General features: G+C 41.9%; 1 protein-coding gene across 2 annotated transcripts in view; it reads left to right on the forward strand.

Moving 5' to 3' along the window:
* DOCK1 (dedicator of cytokinesis 1) overlaps window positions 1-27,338 on the forward strand; it is a 242,045-nt gene that overhangs the window by 188,133 nt on the left and 26,574 nt on the right. For both annotated transcript variants that reach the window (XM_056494592.1, XM_056494590.1), the window contains exons 38-47: window positions 1,752-1,871; window positions 10,692-10,781; window positions 13,277-13,381; window positions 15,139-15,280; window positions 15,497-15,575; window positions 15,912-15,996; window positions 16,785-16,871; window positions 20,181-20,357; window positions 21,834-21,917; window positions 25,957-26,094. In XM_056494592.1, the coding sequence (XP_056350567.1) occupies window positions 1,752-1,871; window positions 10,692-10,781; window positions 13,277-13,381; window positions 15,139-15,280; window positions 15,497-15,575; window positions 15,912-15,996; window positions 16,785-16,871; window positions 20,181-20,357; window positions 21,834-21,917; window positions 25,957-26,094 (1,107 nt within the window). The remainder of the gene's footprint in view (window positions 1-1,751; window positions 1,872-10,691; window positions 10,782-13,276; window positions 13,382-15,138; window positions 15,281-15,496; window positions 15,576-15,911; window positions 15,997-16,784; window positions 16,872-20,180; window positions 20,358-21,833; window positions 21,918-25,956; window positions 26,095-27,338) is intronic.

A 27,338-nucleotide genomic window follows, 5' to 3' on the forward strand; every position in this document is an offset into this window, starting at 1 on the left:
ACTTCAGAGCTGAACAAACTGCATCCAAGCCATAAAAAGATTAAATATGATGCAGAGTGTACATGTGCAATTTAAATTAAGACACTCTGAAATGTGTTTACTGTATTTTAAAATCATTAGAGGGTTATTACATCTCTAAGATTCATCTGGAGTGCAAAAGCACTGTGACCACTTCACATGGATGAACCTTTTAGACAGGGTGAGTTCCTGAATAAATGATGGAATAAACCATGCCATGAAACATCACTCAAACTTTTACCTGGCATGGCTTGGACTTGTTAGACAACCTACTTTCTGTGACCTCAAATTAGAGTTTAGCCAGTTGTGTCTTTTCTTAGGGAATGTGTTCAGAGAGCAGGTGAGTGTGTCACTCAATGCACTCCTGAGTTCAGTGGCAGAACTTCATGGGAGGAAATACCCATCTTTCTTTCTTTCCTTCTAATGCAGACTGATAGCAGGCAGCAAATGCCAGGGTGGGATTGGTCACAGCTTTTCATCCCTGAGTGGATGTTTATTTATAAATATCATTTCATTAGAGGCTGGAATTGCTTCATTATAAAAGTGTATCAATCTCAGTCTCAGTCCCTGCTCCTGCAGCCCTTGGTGGAGGGAGGAGTTCAGTGTTGCCTGAGAAGCAGCAATATTATGGGGTGTGTAACTGAGCAATTGAGTTTTTCTGTCAAGCCTCAGGACAGGATTTTTCAATGACACTCATCATGGACAGATATTTCATCCCTCTGATTTTAATGGGATCACATTGAGGGCAAGACTGAGAGCGTGTGAGAATTCCACCCTTAAATCTGCAAGAAGGCTCTGTCTGTGGAGAGAGAGAGGCCAAATTACTGCAAGTTGATGAAGCACACTCAAGAAAAGAGACTTTTGATGTGTTTCCAACCCTTTCTGTCAGAATTGAGGTGTTCAGCTGAAAAGATCACCACCACATTGCAGGCTTCAGCAGGTTTGTGTTGCTCAGAAGCAGAGTTCAGAACAGAGCTGTCAGAAGTGTCTGCATGACCCAAACACAAACATTGTGGCCAAATCAAGAAGTGAATGGGTGAAATTTAATAATATATAGGAGATAAATTAGCAATAATTCTGAAAATGAATCTGGGAGTTGCTCAGAGCAGCTGTGGCTGCCCCTGGATCCCTGGCAGTGCCCAGGGCCAGGTTGGACATTGGGGTTGGAGCACTGGGACAGTGGGAGATGTCCCTGCCATGGCAGAGGTGGGATGGGATTTAATCCACTTTCCAGCCCAAACCATTCCTGTGATTGACATATTTCCCTTGATCCATCAGTCATTTGCTGGAAAAGCCAGAGCTGCTAATTGCAGGCAGGCTGGATAAAGTTAATGATGCTTTCCCTGCCTCTGAAGATGCTCAGGGAGTTTGAGCCTCTCCTGTCCCTGCCTGCAGCCCTTTCCTTTGTGGTGATGGATCTGGGCTCCAGGGTTCCTCTCACATGAAGTGAGGTGTTCATTGTGTGCCATCAGCAGGGGGGGTCACTCTCATCAAACTCACTGAGGACACAAAGCCACCTCCAGGAGCTCCCTTCCAGCTGATGGATGTAATTAGTCTCCAATTAGAGCATCCAAATAAATGCTCCTTGTGCCCCAGGAAGCAAAGGGCACAACTGTAAAAAAACCTTTGTTGGTGCTTTAACTGCAGCACCACTTCTTTAAATATTCCCCTCTCTTTTATTTCACTTCATTTTGGATTTGTTTTTCACTTTTCCCTTTTTTTGTGTGATTTAGTGGTCAGAAGAAGCATGTGCAGCACATCTTACCCAGCGGGATGGATACCAAGCTGCTACTCAAGGACAGCTGAAAGATCAGCTCTATCAAGAAATTATCCATTACTTTGACAAGGGCAAGGTAAAAAGGGAAGAAAAGAAGTGCAAATGTATTTCATTGCTTTTCTCTCAAACTTATAAATTTAATAGCAAACATAGTTTGCATCCAGTGACCTTCAGGAAGCACTTACAGATAATGATACTACAAAAAAAAAAGTCAAAAGAAACCAATGTACATTTATAACTCCTCTCTTAAGGGTAAATATATGGGCATATGATGCCATGGAGTAAATAAAAAAGTGATGCATGTAATTTGGAGGGCTTTTTCTGGCACTTACAAGAGCTAACAGAATCCTTCAACTCCCCTTGTTCTTCCTCATGTACACAAAAATAATTCCCTCTGGGCCTGGATGTCTGTGGTTCATATCATAAATATCCTGGGAGGAGGATATTTCATTGCAATTGCATCTTTTAATGCAGAAGGGATTTGCATTTGGCATTGCTTGGTGCTGGAGAGGGAGGGGGTTAATGTTGGAGCCAGGGATGGATCAGTGTTTGGATATTTCAGGCACAAAGTAGTCAAGTATAGAAGCAGGAATCTTTTTGTCAGAAATTTCAGAAAAGTAAACTTGGGGTTTAAAAGTAAACTTTGTAAAGTGAACAGAAATGCTGTTTTCTGGTAGAATTCAAATATTATCCAGCCAGCCCATCTCTTCAGAGTGTTTTTAGCAGCATCAGATTAAAATCCTAGAATAAATTTGATAAGAACTATAATTTTTATCATTTTGTTAAAAACACTGCTTAAAAAATCAAATTGTATAGCTTAGCTTCATGCAATATTCAGAAATTGTTAATGAGTGATACTGAAGGTTATGTTTCTGGATTGGGGTAAAGATTGTAATTCTGGACTGGGATAAAAATTGCAGAAATATAATTCTGGAATATGGTGCACAAGTGGCTGGTGGAGGTGATGTGGGGACAGTTCCTGCTGCTCAAAAAGCTTTTCCTGAGTGAATGAGAAGAATCTTATTTGAGAGAAGATCACAGCTGATTTTGAAGCTAATTTTAATCTTACATTCCTATCTGGAAGGAAAACCAGAAGTTGCCTGATTTTATTTTGTTGCTTTTTGTCTTTATGGTTTCCTGTTGGTCCTTTCTGGTGTCCAGGCTGGGAATTGTTCTGCTGAGCACCAGTTCTGTGCAGAACTCAAGTGCCAGGACTCCTGAGGGATTTTTTGTGTGTGAGGAGTTGATTCATTTCCAAAATGCTCTTTCCTACTTACAGATATTCCTCCTCTCATTTTCTGGTCACTCAAGCTGGTGATAATTTTTCACATTACTCCATGAAAAGGGAAATAAAAAAATCAATATACACTGAGAATATTCATTTTCTGTGATTTTGCAAATGTCAGGAAGCTCCACATGGAGGTTTCCAGTGTAGATTGAAGGTAATCCTCTCATTTGGGATGTTCTGACATTAAGTTAAATCAACTTCTTGCATTCCTTGAGCGGTTTGCAAATGCAGCCCAGCAGCTGCTTTAACTCTCCATGGTCAGTGACACACCTGAACAGCCTTTGCTGTGCATTTCTGGGAGGCTGAAGCCATGCCCCAAAACAATTACTGTTTTATTTTTGTGCCATAATCACCCAGCTGGGTCCCTGCTGGGAGTTCTTGTTGGATTTCCTTTCCCATTAAATTAGCAAGAAGTGTCAAATTAAGGTCACCACCCCTGGACAGCTGCAGAGGCACTTCCAGGAGTTTGGTTTTAAAGTTGTGAGCCTGTGGCTCTCCCAGCCCAACCTGCCTGATGGAAAGCTGTGGATTTGGGGAGGGAGGGAGATGTGGGAGTTAGAAATATTATGGAAGAAATGGAGCAGAAGGATTTCCTAAAATTTGTTTTAAAACATTGGGTTTTTGTTTTTTAAAGGCTGGTGTAGTTCAGCCTCTCAAAAATCAGGATCCCTTTCTCTTAGCAGAGTAATTTCCCAGGAGAATTCACAGTTTCCTTGTCTATTGAAAGTGAACCATGAGGTTTATCCCTTAAATATTGGCATTCATGGGCAGGTGAATTTAGAATTAATCCTCCTCACACAGGCTGGAATGGAGTGAACCCTTCACTTCTGGCCCAGCAGTGCCTGAGGAATCTGTAAGGGAGTGAAAGGAGGTGGATGTGCCCCAAAGGCAGGAATGGGGCACCTCAGGTGGGCTGAGAACAAAATGCTGCCCTCACCACGAGCATCCCTGGTACTTGTAGTTCAAGATCCATTTAGGATTCCTCATTTTGATTTCTAGTTTTAATCTGTTATTCTTAGGAAGATTGCTTTTTTACCTGTATTTAACTTTTTATCCTTGAACCAGCCTTTTATAAAGCTGAACTGTCACCTTTAGGGAGGGAGGATTTTGAGAAACAACTTCTGCATTTTGCAGTTGTTTATGGATTTGATTCCTGATTAGTTATGCTCCTCATTCCTTTTCTAAGCTCCTTCTTTCCAAAAGGAAGTGGTTTCCTTGGCATAGGATCCTTTTCTCTCCTAGATTATTCTTCACTGCACTTTGCAGCCTCCTCTCCATCTCTCTTGGCTTTTGCCCTTAAAATCCTTATCCTCAGGCTTATCCCAGCAGTCTGTCCCACCCTTTGAACTGCTCTCCAGTGTTTGCTCTCTCTGTGCTCTCCTGGAGCTTTGTGGTTTCCAGCAAAGCCCTTAATCCAGGGACTTCCCTGGAAATTGTTGGGTTAGAAGATCCCAAGGTGAGAAGGGTGATGGGAGGAAAGGGATGAGGGAAGGGGTGACATTGTCCTGTGGGAAGGAGCTGATGGAAATCAGTGAACTCCTGAATGCAGGGAATGCTCCTTGATGAGGATGAGGTGCTGTTTAAACCAGGTTTGTTTGTGGAGCCCCAAGGGAAGCAGCAGCATTCCTGTTCCTGCCTCCTGAAATGTGGGACCAGCAGTGGGGTCAGCAATGCTGGTGATGCTGCTGCCCAGAAATCAGGACAGGTTTTCCTCTGCTCCTCCATAAATTGAAAGTGTTGGTCCTGAGGAGAAAAAACTAAACAAATGCACACTGCTCATTTATTTCTACTCCTCCTTTCTCCTTTCCTCCTCCAAAGGAAAACAAAAAAAGCTTTTACTGCTTTACAGCAGCCTCAGAACAGAAATATCTGAAATTATACAGCAAATGCCATGCTTTGGCTTAAAAGCCTTTTTTTTTCTGGCTCATGGGATGACATCAAATGGCTTTTTCTTCCATCTTAACAAGTGAGTGGTGAAATTCACCTGTCTGCCAAAAATCTGTGTGAGGCTGGTGGCCAGCTCAGCCCCAGAGCTGTCCTGAGAGCTGGGAAGGACACAGAGTCTTGGGAGAGGGAGGATCCAGAGTCTGGCTGTGTTCCAGATGAATATATTAATTTATTTAAAGAGTTTCCAACCTGCCTGTATCTTGAATGCAGTACTGACAAAATAGAAATGCTGAGTTTCAGCATTTTATTTAAACTATTAAGCCTTCATGCTGGTTAATTAACACTACCTGAAATTTAACCAGCTTAGCAAGTCCCTCACACATCAGAATATGGCACCATAATATTCTGATCCCAGACTATTTCACTGCTCCTGACCATTAACTCTGCAGGGGCTCAGAAATACCCTGAGATCCTCCTTTGCTGCTATTAACCTCAAAAACTAAATTGAGCACTGTAGTTCTTTCTGGCCAACAAGCTTGAAAAATAAATTAAAATCACTGGGTTTTCCCTAAAAAAGGTTTCCTGCATCTGCAAAGTCTTGCCCATAACAATTTGCAGCTCGTGTCTGCACAACTAAATGTAGGCTCTGCACATTTTTCTTACCCCCTGAGTATAAAAGCAGCATTTTCCTTCCAGTATCAGCAGCCTCTCTCCCTGGTACCCTCTCCAGATAAATTGTTTCTCCCATTAATGAGTTGTAGCTGGTACAAATCCTGTGTAGCAGCTCCCTGTACAACTCATTTCTCCAGAAGACTTGCCATGTCCTGGGCAAAGCTGGGAAAGCTTCCAAGGCAGGAAATCTGTGAGGCAGCAGATTGGGAGTTATTGACCTTCAAGACTAGAGATTCCATTTATCAGGATCCTGGTTTGCAGCTGTGCTGTCCTCACCTGAATAAACTGCTCTGGAGCAAACAGCTGCATTTTCAGAGACACACTGTCCCTGCTGCTCTGAGAATGGGGGAATCTCCAGTTTTGGGCTGGTTTTCTGTCATGCTGGAGGAGTTGTGGTGCAGCTGCACGAGGGAAAAGCCAGGCTCAGGAAACAGCCTCAAGCTGCACCAGGTTTAGGCTGGATATTAGGAAAAGTTTCTTAGTGGAAAGGGTTGACAAGCAGAGGGACAGGCTGTGCAGTGTGCAGTCCCTATCCCTGGAATTTTTCAAAAAATGCATGGGTTTGACAGCTGAGGACAGGTTTATTGTTTAACAAGGTGATGGTTGATGATCTTAGAAGTCTTTTCCAACCTCAGTGACTCCTGGGCTCTGGAGTTCAGGGCACTCAAGAAATTGATTCCACAATCCAACTTCTCATTGTTCCTCTGAAGGAACAGCTGGATTGTTGGGATTACCAGAGATGTTAGAGCACAGTGAGGTTTTTAAGAGGCAGGAAAAACAAAAAGTGGGTGATTTTCTCTAGACAGAGATCTTGGCTGGAGAGGGACAAAGTTAGAGACTGGCAAAAATGGAAAGAATCTTTTCTCCTTTATCCCTTTTTCATCATGTATTTGGAGTACAATAGAAAAAGTACTTGAAAGTGTTCCATTAAAAATAATATAACACAATGTCAGCAGGAGAAGTTGTTAGCTGACTTTTACAAAAACTTTCAAGGAATTCCAGTAATTTAAGCCAGAAACAAACATTGTTCTGATCCTGAGGCTGCTCTGCTGAGAGGGCTGGGGTTGGTCAACCTGGAGAAGAGAAGGATCCAGGGAGAGCTCAGAGCCCCTTCCAGGGCTCCAGGGAGAGGGACTGGGGACAAGGGATGGGGGGCAGGACACAGGGAATGGCTCTAAGCTGACAATGGGTAGATTTAGGTTGGATATTTGGAAGGAATTGTTCCCTGGGAGGGAGGGCAGGCCCTGGCACAGGTGCCCAGGTTTGCTGTGGCTGCCCCTGGATCCCTGGCAGTGCCCAAGGCCAGGCTGGACATTGGGGTTGGAGCACTGGGACAGTGGGAGGTGTCCCTGCCATGGCAGGGGTGGAAGGAGATGATCTTTAACCCAAATCATTCCAGGATTCCATGGTCTGGTTTTCTCCTGTTGATCTCCACTTCCTTGCTGGGAAGAACACAGGGATTATGTGATCAGTGTCTGTGTGTAGTACATGAACTAAATCTGGATCACATTTAATTTGAGGATTCATTTTTCAGGCTCTGGAACATTTACAGAATCCATTATTAATGTTAATATTCAGTAACATCTGAAGGCTTTCTTCAGGTTAGGGGAGGTGCAGTGGAAGCAGCCTCTGCTCTGGGTGTTTATGGTGTTGACAGACAAAGGTGGGAAGGTGAAAAAAAAATCAAAGGAGATTTAATTCTGCTAAAGTTGTTATTTAATCAGTGGCAGTGCTTGGTACCTATAGGCAGTGATGTGTAGGCAGAGTGTGCCTGCTTTGAAAATCACTGAATGGCTGGGGTTGGAAAGGACCTTTAAAGGTCACCTGGTCCCACCCTGTCACAAGCAAAAGCATCTCAGCTCTCCCAGGTTCCTCCAGCCTGGCCTTGGGCACTGTCAGGGATCCAGGGGCAGCCACAGCAAATCTGGGCCCCTGTGCCAGGGCCTCCCACCCTCCCAGGGAACAATTCCTGCCCAATATCCCATTTCAATCCAGCACTTTTTGCATTCCCAGACATGGTTTGTGCTTATCCAGGAGTCAGTGGGAAGAACCAAGGCAGTTTGTTTACACTGTTGATGCAAATCAAAAATTGTTCAGGCTTCAATTTATTTCCAGTCTCATTTTGGAGAAGGGCTGGTTAAATTTGGAGCACACAAGCAGGGAACAGGACAAGGGAAGTGATGGTCACACTGCTGTCTTTGAAATGAAAATATGCAGAAGTTCTGGATGACTGAAGTTCAGAAGAAAATGGCACTCAAAATGAGGGAAGGTTAAGTGATTTTGAAAGCTTTCACTTTCTGACTTAACAAGCACCTGAATATTAGTTCAGTCCCTATAAATTGGTGCTGTATTTCCCTTCTGAGTCAAAATTAACTCCACTTGGTGCCTGAAAATGTCCTTCTTTTTCTGCAACTGTGCCTTTACTCTTAAATTCATGTTAATTTTTGTTTAAAAATAAAAACATGCTCTGTATCATCATGCTAGATTAGATCCATAATATGGATAAAAACATTCAGATCCTTCCATTTGCAAAAATTGTGTTGCAGAGCGTTCAGGCTGCCTTGTAATTTCCTGCAGACGTGATCCCTCATTACCGTGATTGTAATTAGTCCTTCTGATGCATTTTTCACCTTCAAGGCACTTTACAAACATGAGGCAGCTCATGCTCATTCCAGTCTCTTCCCTAGATAAATAATGTGCTGAACCTTGTTGGAGAAATAAGGAAAATCAAGAGGAGGGGTCGAATATCACGAGGAGCTGCAAGGGAAGGTTAATGAAGGACCAGATTCTGCTCCTTGTGAGCATTCATGGCTCTTTCATCTGAAATCAGGTCACTCCTTTGTCCAAACATCCTCCCAGCTGCTTTCTGCAGGGCTCAGAAGCTCCTTTCCCCTCTCTCAGCCCCACAGGGCAGTTTTTAGCCCTTGTTTTGTCTTTACTTGGAGGGCAGAAATCTCTCTCCCTTTTTTCCCTTGGATCTCCCATAACTTTTTCCCTCTGCATTTCCTCATCTGCTGCACCATCAGCAGCTCCCTGTCTCTCCAGCTGCTGCTTTCCAGCCATTCCCACTGTTTGCCAGGACAACCTTTCAGTCCATCCCTTCATTGAAAATTGGCTCCTCTCTTCCAGGAGGAGCAGGGATGGGACCAGTGGGACCCATCTTGCTTTTTGTGACATTGCCATGTTCCACTTGGAGATTTGCTGAAGATTCATCCTTAATGTTTATTGTTATTTTTCAAATCAGCATCTAGAACCAGGAATTTTTGTAAAACTCTTATTTTTTTTCCCAAGTTTTCCTGATATACTAAGCAATGCAATTTCGACTTGCAGATCAGTAGACAAATACAATTCACCTGACATTGATTTTGGGGCTTTGAGTGTGGAATTTTATTTGTGTGGTTTGGGGAGCTTTTGTGTTTTTGGGATGTAAAATATCTCTTATTTGCACAGTGCTTTACAGAGGATGGGATTGAGGGATTTTTATGGGGTGGATGCAGGGATCAGTTGTTGTGAAGGTTTCCCCAGGTCACCATTCCTCTTCTCTCCCCAGCATCCACCTCCCACCATCTTTGGAATTTGTGGTGTTTCATCCCAAACTCCCTGTCCCCAAAGGTGGATGTTTGTGGGGAAAATGGGGAATTGTGTGTTCAGCCCTCCTCACCACCTGCTCCTGGCTGCTGGATCTCCTCAGAATTCCACCACAGCAAGGAGCCTGTGGCCTGATGCTGAGAGGAGAATGAAGTGGTGTGGCCAGAGAATTTAAATTTAAGATGAAGGCCAATAAAATCTGCATTTCTTACTCATTCTGAAACTCATTTTTAAAATAAAGGGAGGTCAGCAATGCCAGCCAAATTTCAGCAGCAGAGGCCAATCATCAAGTTTGATCTTAGATAGCCTGGTGTGCTAATTTAAGCATATTTTTGGGTTTGAGTGGTTCTTTATCTTTGGAGTGGAAAAAACAAATGAAAAATGCACATTTAAAACCATTCTTGCTGCTCCTCATTAAGATTGTTGCCTTCTGAAGAGCTGAAGGATATTGTTAAATTTCTTTGGGTCACTTGAGACGGCTGCTGAATTTCATGGTTGAGGAACGAGAAGAAGAAGAACCAATGGAAATATAATGAGTATTTGTTCAAAGCAATATCTGCAAATTGCCTGTCCTGTCTAATACAGATTATAGATATTAGAGGGCAAGAGAGGTGATTATGAAATATAATCAATCACCAGCCTTGTGTCCTGGGTTTCTTCATGGACTGGCTGTGTTTACACATTACTGCATGGGCTGGCAGGAATCATTTCACTTCTGAAGCTCTTTGATCATTTGACTTGATTTGCATCCAGTAAATTTGCATAAATTTGCCAGGGAAGGTCATGGAGCAGATCACCCTGAGTGCCACCAAGCCAAGGAGGCCAATGGCAGTGGCAGCAGGAGCAGGGCAGGGATTGTCCTCCAATCCCGTGTTAAGTTTTGGGACCCTCAATGATTAAAATGTCACTGGGGGGCTGGAGTGTGCCCAGGGAGGGGCTGGGAGCTGGGAAGGGGCTCAGCTGGAAAAAAGGAGGCTTAGGGGGGACCTTGTGGCTCTGCACAACTCCCTGCCAGAAGGGGACAGCTGGGGGATTTGGGATCTGAGAACAGGGACAGGAGGAGAGGGATTGCACCAGGGGAGGCTCAGGGTGAATATTTGGGAAAATTGCTCCCTGGAAAGGTTTGTCCAGCCCTGGCACAGCTGCCCAGGTGGAGTGCCCATCCCTGGAGGGATTTAAAATCCATGTGGAGGTGGCACTTGGGGACATGGTGGCCTTGGCAGTGCTGGGAATGGTTTGGCTCAGTGAACTTGGAGGGCTTTTCCAGCCTAAACAATTCCATGATTCCATTAATAGAGACATTTTGAGCCCCAGCACAGCTCTTTGGCACATCAGATGCTCACTGTTTTCAGGCATGTGACACAATGCATTTATTTGGATTTATTTGATTCTAATGTTGACGTTTAACCAAGGTATGTAATTCAGCTTCTTTGTGTTGTTTTGTGATTTTTTTTCCAACAGATGTGGGAAGAGGCCATTGCCTTGGGTAAAGAACTTGCAGAACAGTATGAAAATGAAATGTTTGATTATGAACAACTCAGTGAACTGCTGGTAGGTTTTTTTAATGACATAGACACCGCAATAATTTATTTCAAAGTTGAATTTGTGAGCTTTTAAAATTATATAAAAATACTATAGCAATGACAGTAAAACGCAGAAACAAATACCCATCATGGCTTTGTTGGACCAGTGTCAATTAACTGGCCACCACTGGATTGTCTGAAAAACATTGAATTTATTTTTTTTAGCTGAAAGAAAAACACTTCAGTAATGTTAGGCTGATTTATTTGGAGTATAAAAGGAAATTTTGAATTTAAATATAAATGGGAACATGAAAAAAAATCCCCATTCTCTCTCAAGTGTCTTTCTATATGCACGTTTCTTTTTTTAGGTATGAATAATCCCAAGCATTCATGTCTCCAGTCAGTTATTTTTGCCCTGACGTTACCCATTCATTACTCCTGCACCATTTTTCCCTCCTGTTCTCTTCCAAAGAGATAAATGGCAGCTGTCACTGTCCCTCCTCAGGTCCCAACCATTTCCACAGGAGCTGGGATGTGATTCCAGATTGTTTCTGAAAATTCTCCACTCCAAAGTTTTTGGTACTTTTTGCTTTTGTACTCAGAGTACATTTTCCTTAATTTCTTTGCATTATTCTATGAATTATTTATGTTTTCTGTATCCAGTGTGTCTGAGCTGGGTATTCCTGCAGTGTTGAGCTCAGCTGCACACAGCTCCACTCACTGCTGCTGGTGGGGTGGGCACAGAATATTCTTCATTTCAGTAGAAAAGGAATTGGGCAGGATTGTTCCTCAGCTAGAAACGATTGTCAGATGTGATTGTTCACCAGGAGGTGGCTACTCTGGGTCCCTCAGTTTTCATTTTCCTTCTCCTTATTGCTTGCACATGGGATCATGAATGGGTTTGTCACAGAGGCAGCCACTCTTTCATTATCCTACTGGATCCATTCTGGAGGAGAAGTTGGAATTTGTACTTTTTTCATTGTAGCCAGTGGTCACAGAGTGACTGAATGATTTGGCTTGGGAGGACCTTAAAGCTCATCCAGTTCCACCCACTTTGCCCTGGGCAGGGACACCTTCTACTATCCCAGGCTGCTCCAAGCCCTGTCCAGCCTGACCTTGGGTATTTCCATGGAGTTTCTCCCTTTTTTAAGAAGGGAGACCCAGAACTTCCAATCCTCACATCAGAAATTGAGTTTATCTGCTCTTTGTTCACCAGCCAGGAGATGAGGTGCCACAGAATTAGTCCTGGTGTGCATTTCCCTCACAAGACAGAGACCAAAATTCACTCTCCCATATGAGTCAGGTCTCACATACCCCATCAGCTTTTCTTATTGCTGCTGCTGAACAGCTCTTTTTTTTCCTCCCACAATAAAATTTAGGAGGTTTTTGTTCTTTCTGTTCTCCCCCTTGTCTCTTTACTTGAAGCAATATTAAATATTAGCCTCTAAGACAATTCACAAATGACAAAATAGTTTTGCTGAGAAAGACTCGGCAGATCTGGGTCTTTGTAGTCTTGGTGCCATTTACTGTTATGTGTCGTGTGGGAGCAGCACTAAAACTCCCCCCAGATCAAAAGTCATTCTCTTTACAGAAATAATAGACTAAAAATAAGTTAATGAACAGATCTTCTGAAGCTGCTCATTTGCTATTATTTCATCATTAGAGATAAAGAACTCGGCGTCGAAAGCAGATGGAGTCTGACATGCGTGTGTTTATTCCAAAATTTACATTTTCCTGCAGTTCTCAACTGCCTGCTTTCCATATGCAAATTCATGGCTGGAAATATGGAAGGGAAGTAGTAGAGGAATGTAAGGAGATGTAGGAGCCCAAAACTGCCAAGTCAGCACCATTGGGATGAGCTGTGTGCAGCTTCATCCTTCCTGTGTTTCGGTGTCAGGAGTGTCACAACTGGAATTTCAGATTGCCTTCAAACTCCTGTACTGGATCTGAATCAGTGAGGTTCACCAAGATAAGGTCCATCCAAATTGAGATATTGGATATGGAACAATGAGGTTCACAATGATGAAGTTCATCAAAATTGAGATATTGATTGTGGAGCAGTGAGGTTCATCAAGATGAGGGCTGTTAAAATTGAGATGTTGGATATGGAACAAAAAGGTTCACAGTGATGAAGGTCATCAAAATGGAGATATTGGATATGGAACAAAAAGATTCACAATGTCGAAATTTATCAAAATTGAGATACTGGTTATAGAACAATGAAGTTCACAATGATGGAGGTCATCAAAATGGAGATATTGGATATGGATCAGTGAGATTCACCAACATGAAGTCCATCAAAATTGAGATATTCCTTAGGGAACAGTCAGATTCACCATGATGAGTAGAAAAATCATGGCTACAGAGTCTGGTATTTCCAAATAATGCTATGAATCTGATAGAAAGGTGGAAAAAAAAAATAGGGGAATGAAACATCTTTAAATTAGAGATGCACACAGGATCTGAAGTATAAGGAATCTGTAAAAGCTCAGGTCATTCAAATCCCTCCTGTCTATTTTGCAGAGAAAACAAGCCCAGTTCTATGAAAACATTGTGAAGGTGATACGACCAAAACCAGATTATTTTGCTGTTGGATACTATGGCCAGGGATTCCCAACGTTCATAAGGGTAAGTGGTCACCTGTTCCCACAGAGGTTTCTTGCTCTGGAAATTTCCCTTGCCTTGGAAAAACCTACCTGACACTGACAGGTGTTTTTTGGGTATACAAAACAAACACTGTTTTTTCCTTGCTGGTTTCTAAGATGGAATAGTTGAATTTTAATAGAAAAACTTTCTCTTCAAACGTATTCAGTACTTTCTATTTCTTCAGGGTATCACTAGAAATGAAGATAAATGACCCATTCCATCACTTGGGGTCGTAACCATCTGACTGGTGACATTTTTGCCTGGCAGGTTAATATATATATTTATATATATAATTTATATATATGAGCAGGGTAGAGAAGCCTTTTGTATGTGGCTGTGTGTTCAGGTGAGTGTCCTTTCCAGCACTGTCACTAAAATGAAGTTGACTATCAAAGCTGTGTGTGACACCTTTAGTAGCAGTTTTCATCATTGATTGTCTGTGTCATGTGCCAATTTAAGATGTGTCACTTGGTTGATGCCAGGATCATACCTTTAGTGACATTTTAAGGGTTTTTTCAATAATATTAGGATTTTTATGGCTAAAGAAAAGTAGGGCTATAACATGTCTGAATTGCATCTGTGTTATGATTCTCTAACCCATTAATAATTCCATAACCCATTATTATTTAGTTAACTGCCCTGGGCATACTGTGCCAAGGCCTCACCACCCTCACAGGAATGGATTCCTTCCCAATTTGCCCTCTACAAACCAGGCTGCTGAGTGCCCAGCTGATGGAGAAAATCCTCACTTTGCCCTCTATTCCAGCATTCCCTGTGAATTACAAATGTATAGACATAAATTGCAGTTACACAGAGGCTCCTTAGCCATCTATTATTCTAATTTCTTTCCCCTACTGAGCTTTTCAAAAGGCACCATTGCAGAATTAAACCCAACTGGGCAAATGTGAACAACTCCAGGTTCCTACCCCCAGTCAAAACACCTTCTTTTTAATAAGTGCTGTATAATTTTTTCACTAAGTATTCATTTTGAGATGAGTAATGAGGTTAAGCATATTCAGATGCAAATTTTATCCAGACTTGCTTTAATATGTTTGATCAGTTAAAAGTATGCAAGTTGTCTTTTACATTTTCCTTTAGAATTTAATGAACTCAGCATATAAATGGACTGTTTAAAATCTCTCTTCATTTTTATTGGCAAAGAAGAAATCAATGCTTACAAATACAATAAACTTAAAGTTATAAAATGTTTAAATGTTTATAATGGCAAAAATCTAATACATTAATGTGAGACTTTTTATAAGAGTCAGTATTTTTGGATATTCCTCCTCAAATCTGCATTGTTTTATGTTTCTGTTTTTGTCTGCTAGTCTTATTTGCTCACCTAAGTGCCTTTGAATAAATGTTTATGTATAAAAAATCTAATTCAGTTTATTTATTGGCATCCATTCCATTATTAGCTGTGGAAGGTGGACAAGGCATCTTGGATTCAGTAATTTCTCTTAATAGATTTTCAATGGCCACCAATGTTACAGATCTTTGAAATTGTGTTTTGAGGTGACTTATAAAAATACCTAAAGGGAAATGTGGACTTAATGATCCCAGGATGGAATTGGAGGTGAGAAAAAAATATTGATAAAGGATTGATTACGGCAAGGAGTGTGGGATTCTTTGTGTACTGACAGCGATGGTGGCAGCACTTCTGACACCCAGCTGTGCACTGGGAGCACTGGTGTTTGCTCTGGGGTGCTGGTGGCAGCTGTGGGTGCCTCTGTTTGCAGAACAAAGTGTTCATTTACCGGGGCAAGGAGTACGAGCGGCGCGAGGACTTCGAGGCGCGGCTGCTGACGCAGTTCCCCAACGCCGAGAAGATGAAGACAACGTCACCCCCTGGGGATGACATCAAAACCTCCTCTGGCCAGTGTATCCTTGGGTGTACAACCAGTACAACCAGTACAACCAGTGCATCCAGCAGCTCAGCTCAAGCGTTTATGGCCAGCCTGTTGCACTTGTGCCCTGATGGGTGTAACGCACCAGTTTTGGTTTTTTGTCCTTTTTTTTTGTGTGTGTGTGTGTTCCTGTTGAGCTGTTTGCTCTGAACTGAAATTCCCTTTTCACTTCTTAACCCCTGAAATTCAGATATTCAGTGCTTCACTGTAAAGCCCAAACTTGATTTACCCTCCAAATTTCACAGGCCAGTGTCAGAGCAAATCGTGAGGTGAGTTTGGGTTGGGTTTTGTCATTTTCTCATTCCCCTTTATGTAACACTTTATTGTTGGGTAATGAATCTGTTCACACCCATGGAGGGTGAGCATTTAATAGAGTGAGGACATTTAATGGTGATTTTTAATATTGGCACACATTCCAGCCCACTGGAAAACAGTGATCTCATATTTGTCCATAAACTTCCTCTAATATTAGAATTTAGCATCAATTCCTAAACTGACAGAATTTGATTTTCATTGTGCATTTGGGGCTTGGAACTGGATGATCTTTGAGGTCACTTCCAACCCAACCCATTCTGTGGTTCCATGATTCTTTTCTCTCTTTTCAGTTTCTACAGGGTGAATGAAGTCCAACGCTTTGAGTATTCACGCCCTGTTCGAAAAGGAGAGAAAAACCCAGACAACGAATTTGCAGTAAGAAATTATGAACAAAATAAACCACTTTGGGCTTGCTTGTTTATCCCCCTCTATTTGGAGCATCTGAGCCATTCATTATCTTTTGCTTGTTGAGAAATAAATTCTAGGTTTAAAGGGATTATTTTTCATAGAAAGTTAATTAAGCCAATTTATCATGTTCTCGTTTATACCAATAAGAAAAAAAATGGGCAAAGCTGTATTTATTTTGTAAAAGCAGCTCTTCTGAGAAAGGATTTTAAATTGTTACACCTGAAACCTGTCTTACCATGAAGATTCCAGTCAGGCACTAATACCTTTTGATTTTTTTTTTGATTTTTTTTTTACTAAACCATTTCTTTCATCTAATGGTCAGTAAAACTAGTGCTGTGAGGAGGCCCTGGCACAGAGTGCCCAGAGGAGCTGTGGCTGCCCCTGGATCCCTGGAAGTGCCCAAGGCCAGGTTGGATGGGAATTGGAGCAGCATGGGGTAGCAGAAGGTGTTCCTGCTCCTGGAACTGGATGGGTTTTAAAATCCTTTCCAAGCCAAAGCATTCTGTGATTCCATGAACATCAGTAAAACCAGGAGATCTTTCCATGGTGTTTTCCTTCAAAGGGAGCAGTTGTTCAGTTGTTCTCTGCTAAGTCACATGCAGATTTAAATCAGTGCTGCTCCATCTTCCATTTGGAATCCCCCCTGGCTCTGTAACTCTGCCATACCTTGGTCCTTGTCCTGTGATGGTGTTTTAGGGCTTTGCTCAAGGTCCCAGCTGTCCATTGATAATGTGACACTTGTGTTCCCTTTGCAGAACATGTGGATTGAGAGGACCATCTATGTGACAGCCTATAAATTACCAGGGATCCTCAGGTGGTTTGAAGTCAAATCAGTGTTCATGGTAAGATCAGTTTGGCTTTATTGAGATTGTGTAAAAAAATGGGGTTTTACACAGCCAGAGGGTATCTGTGTGTCTCAGTGGCTGTGCTTAGTTCTGTGAGCAAGGAGTCCATGGGACTGTCCCTGGCACATGCAGAGGGACCCTGCTGAGGGTGCTGAGTTTGGCTGAGGGTGACTCAGGCAATGCTTTTCACTCCCAAGGGAATGCAGCCAGCCCTCCAAGGCCTTCAGCCCTTTTAGAAAGCATTTGTGTCTCTCAGAATGGAGAGAGCTGAGGTGCTGTAGGGAAGCCCTGCTCCATGCCAGAGAACCTAGCCTGAACTGTACAAAAGAGGATTTGGTTTTCTTGATTGTCATTAATTCAAAATACCCCAATAATCAAAGGCATTGTATGTCTGCATTTCTTACCACTTGTGGTTAAAGGTTGTTTTTGTTTCTTCTCCATATTTAGCTAAATATACCCTCAGCAACCTCACAGAGTAACTCCAAATTACTCATTTCTCTGTTCAACCATTTAGACTGTTTAGATAAGACATATCCATTAAACGCCTTTAAGATTAAATTATTCTTATGCAGCTGTAATTTTTAAGTAGCAATAAAAACATTGTTACTGCCTTTTTGAAATCTCTCTTGTGAGGCTTATTTTTAAAGGAAAAGAACAATTTGCATATGATTAATTAAAACCTTTTTCATTGCTCCATTGAGGTTATGTTGGACAGTTGTATTTGGATGAACAGAAGTAATGCAGAAAATTACTATGGTATCTATAGTAACAGAATATGAATGTGATGTGTGACAGTAATAGGCAGCTGAATAAAACACACTGAATTTTTAATGGATTTCGTAGTTTGGATATAACCCTGATGGAGAAGATTGTATTTATCTTCATGATGGCAAGAAGGGCTGTTTGTAAAGGCTGATGCCAGTGCTGATGAGCAGAGAGCAGAGCCTGACAGGCACTTTGTGTACACCCTTCATGCTCTGCCTGGCATCAAAATGGGCACAAATCCTGGGAGAATGCTGCTGTCAGCCTTTTGGGAGCATAGCTGAGAAATGAGAGCAGAATGGACCTAAAACATGTGGGAAGACTGCTACAGATAACTTCTGACCTCCTCTGGCACAGCTCCTACAAAATGGGTATTGACTTTCCTCAAGATCCCTGTCAGCTAAAACGCTGCAAGGAGGATCACAGGGTTTACATCCCTGTAATGCTAAATTGTGATTATGGATACAGATATTATTGATCCCTTGCTAAGCACCAGGATACTCCAGCAGCTCTGCATGTTTCATATTTTATTGATGGAACTGGAATGTTGTTAAAGGGAGAGGTGAGAGTGCATCAAATCAGTGCTGAGAGAATGGAGTGATTTCATAAATGCAGTGTATTATGTTACATAAGCCACAGGAACATGCAGAGTTGCTTTAAATCTATTGGCTTTTCAAATTCCTCCTGAGCACTTTCACCTAACCCTTTGCAATCTGTTCATTATCTGCAAGGAATGTGGGGCCAGCATTTGTTATCCTGTATCTGTGCCTGTATCTGTTATTCAGCTGGACACAAGAAGTTGTTGGGGAAAAATCTGCTGAGATCAGCCAGGGAATTAGAAATCAGATTTTGAATCACACTTGAGTTTAAAAGGCACAAATGCTAATGTCTGTTTTGTTTTTATCTTGGGATTTTGCACTGGTGCAAATGTTTCAGGAGAATGTAATTGCTGTTTTCCCTGGACAGAGTGAGTGCCCAGAGTCAGGAAAGCAATGGGAACAAGGCTCAGAATTCACACTTATCATAAATAGCTTTCAGCAGGTTCCAAAGCCCAGTTTGTAGTAGAGAGATGGCAACTGCAATTCTCCATCTGCTTTTAAAAAATTAGAGGGAGTGTTACAAGAGTAGTAAAAGAAAGGAGAATGAGAAAGAAAGCCATGATTGCTGCTACAGAAAAGTCAAAAAGCTGTCAGCTCAATGAGTGCTAATTTCTGGAGATGCTCAAGAGCTTTAAAAGCAATGGTTCATCAACACATTATTGCATAGTTATAAGGCCATTAATACAAATGGCAGAATCCTAAATTTAGCCTGTGATGTTCCCAGCAGTTCTTGCCCAATCAGATGCTGAATGTGCCTTCACTCCCCAGTCCAGATTCTCCCGTGGCACCTTGGGCTGTGTCCGAGCCTGGGCTGCTCCTGTCCCAGCACAGGCACCAGCCTCCTTCCCTGCCTCCAGAATAATTCAGCAGGCAGGCTGCTCAAAATGCTAATTAAAACATCCTTGATGTAATCAGCTGGCAGGTGTAAGAGTAACAACTAAAGAGATTTGATTGTAAGTGGTTCTCAGAAACAGGGTAAGCAACTGATAGCCAGGTAGAAGTGCTGCTTTGTTTATGTAGCATTTATGTAAATGAGGCTGTAATCAAATATACACTTGCATTTTCCTCACAGGCCTCAATTAACCTTCCTTTCCTCTCCCTACCACATCATTTTTTTAATACAAGCAGGCTGTGTCTTCCAGTGAGGACTCTCTACACTCTGGGTCACTGCAATTTACTGATTTGCAGGCCATTCACTAATATTTAAAATATTTTAATCCTGTTTTTTTTCAAGATGAACTTTTTGAAAGACACAGTAGCTGGGCGTAAAAAGTAGCTGGAGGTCAATCAATTAAAATAAAGCAAGTTTTAGACCGCACAAGAGCTAATTCACCCCGTGAAGGCATCTGAGGACTCTCTTCATTGAAGTCCAGGTAGAAAGAAAATTTTTCCCTTCAGTTCTCCATACTCAGATGAAGAAAATATGACCTCTTGGGAAAAATCATAGCAGATAGTTTAGATGTCATCTCATCAACATATTCAACTCGATGTCCTTGGAAACACACCAAAATAATCACTGCAAAAATATCTTCTTGATTTTTCAGCAGCTTAGGATTACATTTTCCATCAGAAAATCCACATTGAAGTTATCATTTCTTTCTTACTGTTACATTAAGCTGGATCTTCTTTGTGCTGCTAAAACTCACCAACCCTTAATCTCTGATGTTCTCTGTAATCCTCCAGAAAAGCTCACGTGGTTGCTGCCAGAGCCTTGCTGGATGTTGTGCAGGGATGTAATCCCTGCTGCAGCAGCAAAATGCAGTTACCTTCCTGCACTGATAGCCATCATCCTATCAGTTACTGCAAACCAAACAGCTCAGTGCCCGAAATCAGCCTTGCTGCTCAAAAATCTCCCAGTCACCTCAGTTCTCAAAGGCTGGAACCTTTCTGCCCATGAGCTTTTTGCCCTGACCTGGTGGAAAATCTCCTTTTGTTGTGGTTTCAGGTGGAGATCAGCCCTTTGGAAAATGCCATTGAGACCATGCAGCTGACCAACGATAAGATCAATAACATGGTGCAGCAGCACCTGAACGACCCCAACCTCCCCATCAACCCCCTGTCCATGCTGCTCAACGGCATCGTGGACCCGGCCGTGATGGGCGGCTTCGCCAACTACGAGAAGGTGGCTCAGCATTCCCAGATCCTGCCAGCATTCCCTGATCCTGCCAGCATTCCCTGATCCTGCCAGCATTCCCTGATCCTGCCAGCATTCCCTGATCCTGCCAGCATTCCCTGATCCTGCCAGCATTCCCTGATCCTGTCAGCATTCCCTGATCCTGTCAGCATTCCCAGATCCTGCCAGCATTCCCTGATCCTGTCAGCATTCCCTGATCCTGTCAGCATTCCCAAATTCTGTCAGCATTCCCACATCCTGCCAGCATTCCCAAATCCTGCCAGCATTCCCTGATCCCAGCCAGCATTCCCTGATCCTGCCAGCATTCCCTGATCCTGCCAGCATTCCCAAATTCTGTCAGCATTCCCAGATCCTGCCAGCATTCCCTGATCCTGCCAGCATTCCCAAATCCTGCCAGCATTCCCTGATCCCAGCCAGCATTCCCAGATCCTGCCAGCATTCCCTGATCCTGCCAGCATTCCCAAATCCTGCCATCATTCCCTGATCCTGCCACCATTCCCTGATCCTGCCATCATTCCCTGATCCTGTCAGCATTCCCAGATCCTGCCAGCATCCCTGATCCTGCCAGCATTCCCAGATCCTGCCAGCATTCCCTGATCCTGCCAGCATCCCAAATTCTGTCAGCATTCCCTGATCCTGCCAGCATTCCCAAATCCTGCCAGCATTCCCTGATCCCAGCCAGCATTCCCAGATCCTGTCAGCATTCCCAAATCCTGCCAGCATTCCCTGATCCCAGCCAGCATTCCCAGATCCTGTCAGCATTCCCAAATCCCTGCCAGCATTCCCTGATCCTGCCAGCATTCCCTGATCCCTGCCAGCATTCCCAAATCCTGCCAGCATTCCCTGATCCCAGCCAGCATTCCCTGATCCCAGCCAGCATTCCCAGATCCTGCCAGCATTCCCAGATCCTGCCAGCATTCCCTGATCCTGCCAGCAGGCAGTGGGGACAGGGCAGGGATGCAGCAGCTCTCTGGCAGCCAGGCTGGCAGAGCTGGGGCTGTTCAGCCTTTGGGGTGACCTCAGGGTGGCTCTGCAGAGCCTAAAGGGGTCCAGGAGAGCTGGGGACAGGGGATGGAGGGACAGGACACAGGGATGGCTTCAAACTGACAAAAGGCAGGGAGGGATGGGATTTTGGGAAGGAATTGTTCTCTGGGAGGGTGGGGAGGAGCTGGGATGGAATTCCCAGATTTGCTGTGGCAGTGCCAAGGCCAGGCTGGAACTGGGGCTGGAGCACTGGGACAGTGAAGGTGTCCCTGCCATGGCAGGAGTAGCACTAGGTGGGATTTAAGGTCCTTTCCAACCCAAACCACTGTGATCCTGTGATTCCATCATTTTCACTTTGTTTGTAGCTGTTACTTGGCAGAATTTCTAAGCTGATCCATTTATTTTCATTGTAGCTCGTTCCTCTGGTAGAAGATGTTTCATTTTCTGAAATAATGGCTCATTTCTCTCTCTCTCAATTAGGCTTTTTTTACTGAGAAATACATGCACGAGCATCCAGAGGATCATGACAAGATTGAGAAGCTGAAGGATCTGATTGCTTGGCAGGTAAAAAACTCAAAGGCAGGTTTGGCAGAGGCAGCTGCTGTGGAAAGGCAGCTTGGTGTCACCTTGGAGGAAATGCAGACATTATCCTCACCTTGGATACATTTTGTTGCCATTTAAATCTGTCTTAGAGCTTGAGTTAAAGTTCATCTTTTCAAATCTGACATAATTGCTCATTTTGATAAACTTGCAGAGAAAAAATATGACCAAGATATTTTCTTTTTTTTTTTTTTTTTTTTTTTTTTTCTGTAAACATAATAAGTGACAATCTCCTATCTGTATCAGATGAGAAAATATTTTTCATGACAAAAAAGTGACAATTCCAGTTTTGTTCCATAGTCACATACTGGACATTTTTCTATGGTCTCAGACTAATTTTATGGTAACTAAAAAAATACCAGGTTGATTGGAAATAGGTTATTTTCCCACAGAAGAAGAAAGTGAATAATTGTCTTTTCATATTCAATTCTGTCTTTATAATAAAGGGAATAATTTACATTTCTGTAGATTTCAATCTTCGAGGTAATAGAACCAAAGCTACAGAATTTAAAAATAAAATATCCTCTGAAGGCCATAAAACTATCAGTGAGTTTAAAAGTCCTTTGGTCTATTAAAAAAAAAAAAAAAAAAGGCATTTTTTATTTATTTTCTTGTGAGCTTTTAGAAAAGATTAGATTTTATAAGCTTTAAGTTTTATACAGGAAAATAATTTGGTCCCAGCAGACTGTCTTGGTGTCAGCTCTGTGTCTCTGCCTCTGAGAGTGAAACTTCAAATGAATTCCAAACACACTTTCCCTCAAAGGCTCACTTTGGTGACACTTGTGTATTAAAATAATATTACAAATTGAAAATAGGTATGGCAGCTGATCACACTGTATTTTTATTATTCAGGGTTTTTAAACACACGATTTCCCATCAGTTTTGTACTTCTAAAACAACAGGAACCAGGAAAACAGAGAAAAGGGATCAACATTTATTTTTATATCTGCAAATTAAAAACCTTTTCAGTGCCTTGAAGTTTCATACACATTTAGGGGATCCTAAAATTTAAAATTCCTCTCAAATTATTTCAGTTTCCAGCCAGGTGGGAGTCAGCTCCCAAATATTGGGAGAGGGATGTGTATGGAAGCCTTGGAAGGGGCTGAATTCATCCTGGCCTGACAGTAATGGAGCAAAAAGGAGATTTCATTTTCCAATAATGTGGGGCTTGGATTCAGTAATCACAGGGAATTCTCTCCCTGCTGCATAAATCAATCTGGGTATATGAAACAGGAGCCTGACAATTGTATTGCCAGCTGACCAGTTAAATTTCATTTTTTTATCCCCTTCCCTCTTTCTCCACTGTGCTGTGGAATTCAGGATATTATCCTTCTATAATTCCTGCTGACTTCATGTGTACATTTTATTTCTGTCTCTTATTAATTCAGATAAATTCCATTAGCAGAGTATTGTCCATTTTTGTCCTTCTTTTCCAAGTGCTTTTCCAACTTAGGCAAAAAAATGTTCCCATGCAACTGCACCATTTCAAGCTGATCTTTCATTTTAACATGAAGATAATGAAATGATTGATTGAAATTAAGGCAGAGAAATGAATGATTGATGACATTAGTCACTCTGCATTTAGCTAAAGTATTTACAGCACAGCAAAACAGAAAAATACCAGGCAAATCAAAACCTTGTGCTCCTTCTGCAGAGATGAAAGAACTGCTGCAAACCAAACTCAGGTTTTCTGCTCATAGTTTATGATCCCCTTGCTCTGAAAGATTGTTTTCAAAGATTAGTTTAATAATTCAAATCAATGTCATTTTTTTTTCATTCTTATCAGCCAAGCAGATCAAGATTTAAAAAAAAAACAAAAAAAAACAGGGGAAAACAAATCAGGGAATAATTTGAAGTTGCAGTGGAACTTTATAAAATTTTAAAATCAGCCAAGAGCAGAGTTGTGAAATAAGAAAATGCCCTTTCTCCAAGGCCAAATTAATTGGGAATATCCTGAATGTGGCAAAATTCTTTCTCTGACAACAATTCATGGAGGTGTAAAAATCCATGTCAGTCATCACCACATCTCCCTGTGTCTGGAAAGGAGGCACAGGAGGAATTTGGAAGTTGGTAGAAGCTGAGATGTTCTTCCTGCAGTTGATAAATGTTTAAAGATTGAGTGGTCTTGGACAGGGAGGCCAAATATCCTGACTCAGCAGCCTCACGTTCTTCTGTGGCAAAGCCATGGGGCATTGATGAATTCCAGCTTCTGTAAAAGATGAACAGACCTCTCCTTCTCCTTCTCCTTCTCCTTCTCCTTCTCCTTCTCCTTCTCCTTCTCCTTCTCCTTCTCCTTCTCCTTCTCCTTCTCCTTCTCCTTCTCCTTCTCCTTCTCCTTCTCCTTCTCCTTCTCCTTCTCCTTCTCCTTCTCCTTCTCCTTCTCCTTCTCCTTCTCCTTCTCCTTCTCCTCCTCCTTCTCCTTCTCCTCCTCCTTCTCCTTCTCACCACATTGTTTTTCCCAACAAATAATGTCATTTTCTTCCTGATTCTCCAGCCTGGAGGTGGCTGATCCCCAGGGCAGGTTCCTCAGTGCATTTTCTGCCCATAAAATGATCTCAGAGTGCTTCACCTTGGTAATTCCAGTTTTTTAAAAAATAATCCATTTCCAAAGTCAGCAGTTCTTTAAAAATAAATGAGCCAAGTGACCAAAACAGAAGTCACTGTGGCCTGGTAATTATGAAAATTCAGAAATTCATTTACTTATTGAGAGCAGGGAAACTTTCTGGTTTCATGTTTAATTTTTGTTGCATGTAAATCCATATGGTTATAAATAAAAGCCACTACATAAAATTAAAAAAAAAAAAAGTCATTATTCTTCTCTTTGTAGTCTCTCTGGAAAAGCAGCATTGTCCATTTAAATAGTGCCAAATCTCAGGGAATCATCTTGATAAGATTTCTCGAGTTTGTTCATCTGTAATTCATCTGTGTATTTATTATTCTCCTTATTAATAAAGCTGCTCCTTCTGATTGCTTCTCAGTCTTATTAGAAAAATCTGTTTTTAATCAGTATTATGATTTAATTATGAATTATTAAGAAGAAGCCTCTTAGCCTGATTGCTGCAGAGAATATCTGAGGTAGAATCAGAGCACTGTGTGGGCTGAAACGGACCTGGAAGAGGAAATATTTTCCTGAGCTGGAGGTAGAAAACTCTAATGGTGTGTCTGGATAGCTGTGGGAATGAAAATGTCTCTCTTAAAACATTTCCAAAGGTCAGCTACACCTCCACACTAGGAACTAATTACATAATCCTGTGCTGGCATGGATATTTTGTGACAGAAGCCTTGAAGATAAATGATTATTTTCAGTTACAAAAGAGAATTAATTTAATTTTTTCCCTCTTCTGTTTTCTTCCCAGAGAAAATAAAATAATTTTTCTAAGGAGAACTATATAGCATCTAAAACTGTATGTTTTATTAATAAATATTGCTCTGCAATATATATCTGTCCAAGAATGGAGCTCATTTGCAGCTTTAGAAAGAGCATTTATTAAAGAAAACATAAACTATTTTCTTCTTCAGGGTTTTATCCTGATGGAACTGGGAAAGGATTTGATATTAATAACCTGGTGTGAGACTGATCATTCATCAGTTTGGTGTTTTAAAATACAAAATCTGTGGGAGCTTGAGAATGGAATATCACAGGAGGGTTTGTGCTGTGGGATAAATGCAGTTTGGGATTTCTGGGCAGAATTAGGGCTGAGTTAAATTTAAAGGACTTTGATGAACAGAAAAAAAGGGAAATCCTGGAGAACAGGAGTTTAGATCCTGTTGTGCATCATATGCAAGGAATGATGATGGTCACTGGGATCAGAATAATAATTCTTGTTGTTTTTATTATTGTTACTATTATTATTATTATTAATGTTTTACTGACTATTACCACTGCTCTTTTTCCTGATACTGTTATTACTGCACGAGCTCCTTCCCTGCTGGGGGAGCACTGCCCTGTCCCCTTGCTCAGGAAGGGCTGGGCAGGGTGGAGCAGCCAAATTCTGATTTCCAGATCCCTTTCCTGGCTGAAGGCATCAGGATCCACGGGGAGAAGGTGACAGAGGCCCTGAGGCCATTCCATGAGAGGATGGAGGCGTGTTTCAGGCAGCTGAAGGACAAGGTGGAGAAGCAGTACGGGGCCCGTGCCATTGTAAGTTCCTCCCAGTGTCTCCTTCCCACAAGATCTGGAATTCCCTTAAATTCCAGCAATTCTCTACTCCCATATGATGATTCCATCATACTTCTAAAACAACAGGAATCAGGAAAATGGAGAAAAGGGATCAACATTTATTTTTATATCTGCAAATTAGAGTCACTAAAAGCCTTTTCAGTGCTTTTAAGTTGCCTTGGACGTTTCATACAAATTTAAAATTCCTCTCAAATTATTTCAGTTTCCAGCCAGGTGGGAGTCAGCTCCCATATATTGGGAGAGGGATGTGTATGGAAGCCTTGGAAGGGGCTGAATTCATCCTGGGCTGACAGTAATGGAGCAAAAAGGAGATTTCATTTTCCAGTAATGTGGGGCTTGGATTCAGTAATCACAGGGAATTCTCTCCCTGCTGCATAAATCAATCTGGGTATATGAAACAGGAGCCTGACAATTTTATTACCAGCTGACCAGTTAAATTTCTTGGTTTTTTGTTTTTTTGTTTTTGTTTTTGTTTTGTTTTTTTGGTTTTTTTTATACCCTTCCCTCTTTCTCCACTGTGCTGTGGAATTCAGGATATTATCCTTCTATAATTCCTGCTGACTTCATGTGTACATTTAATTTCTGTTTCCTGTTAATCCAGATAGATTCCATTTGCAGACCAATGTTCATTTTTGTCCTTCTTGGTGCTTTTCCATCTTAGGCAGTGATCATGGAATTATGGAATACTGAACAGATGAGAGAGGTTGAGGAAGCCTTGCTGCTTTCATTTCCAAGCAATTTCTAAACTGCCTGAGTCTGTTCCTTGAAAGTCAAGATAATCCTTCAGTTCTGAAGTTTTTGGGTGCCAAAAATGAGTTTTAAAATGGGCACTTAGGAGGATTCTTCCTGAGCTGAGTGTCACCTTTGCCTGGGTGGAATTCCTGTAGGGCAGGGAGGCTGTGCTGCTCTGTGGTGCTCATTCTACACTGAATGTAGATCCTCCTTCATGGGTTTAAAAACACTGAAATTCGTGCTTTTCTCATTCCAGCAACTTATTTCCAGTTGCTGCTTCATCCTTAAGGGAAAACCAAGAATTTCATGGTGTTTCCAGTGGAGGTTTGTTCTGCTTTTGAGTGTTGAGTGTGAAGGTCAGAACAAACAAAGCAAACAGCTTTTTAATTCAGGGTGGAATTGATAATTCAGTCAAAACTACATGGATTGGGTGAGATATTATGAGATCATGTTTAGCCTGGAGTAAAGGAGGC

This window comes from Oenanthe melanoleuca, chromosome 6 (genome assembly GCF_029582105.1).
Source record: "Oenanthe melanoleuca isolate GR-GAL-2019-014 chromosome 6, OMel1.0, whole genome shotgun sequence".
Lineage (NCBI taxonomy): Eukaryota > Metazoa > Chordata > Aves > Passeriformes > Muscicapidae > Oenanthe > Oenanthe melanoleuca.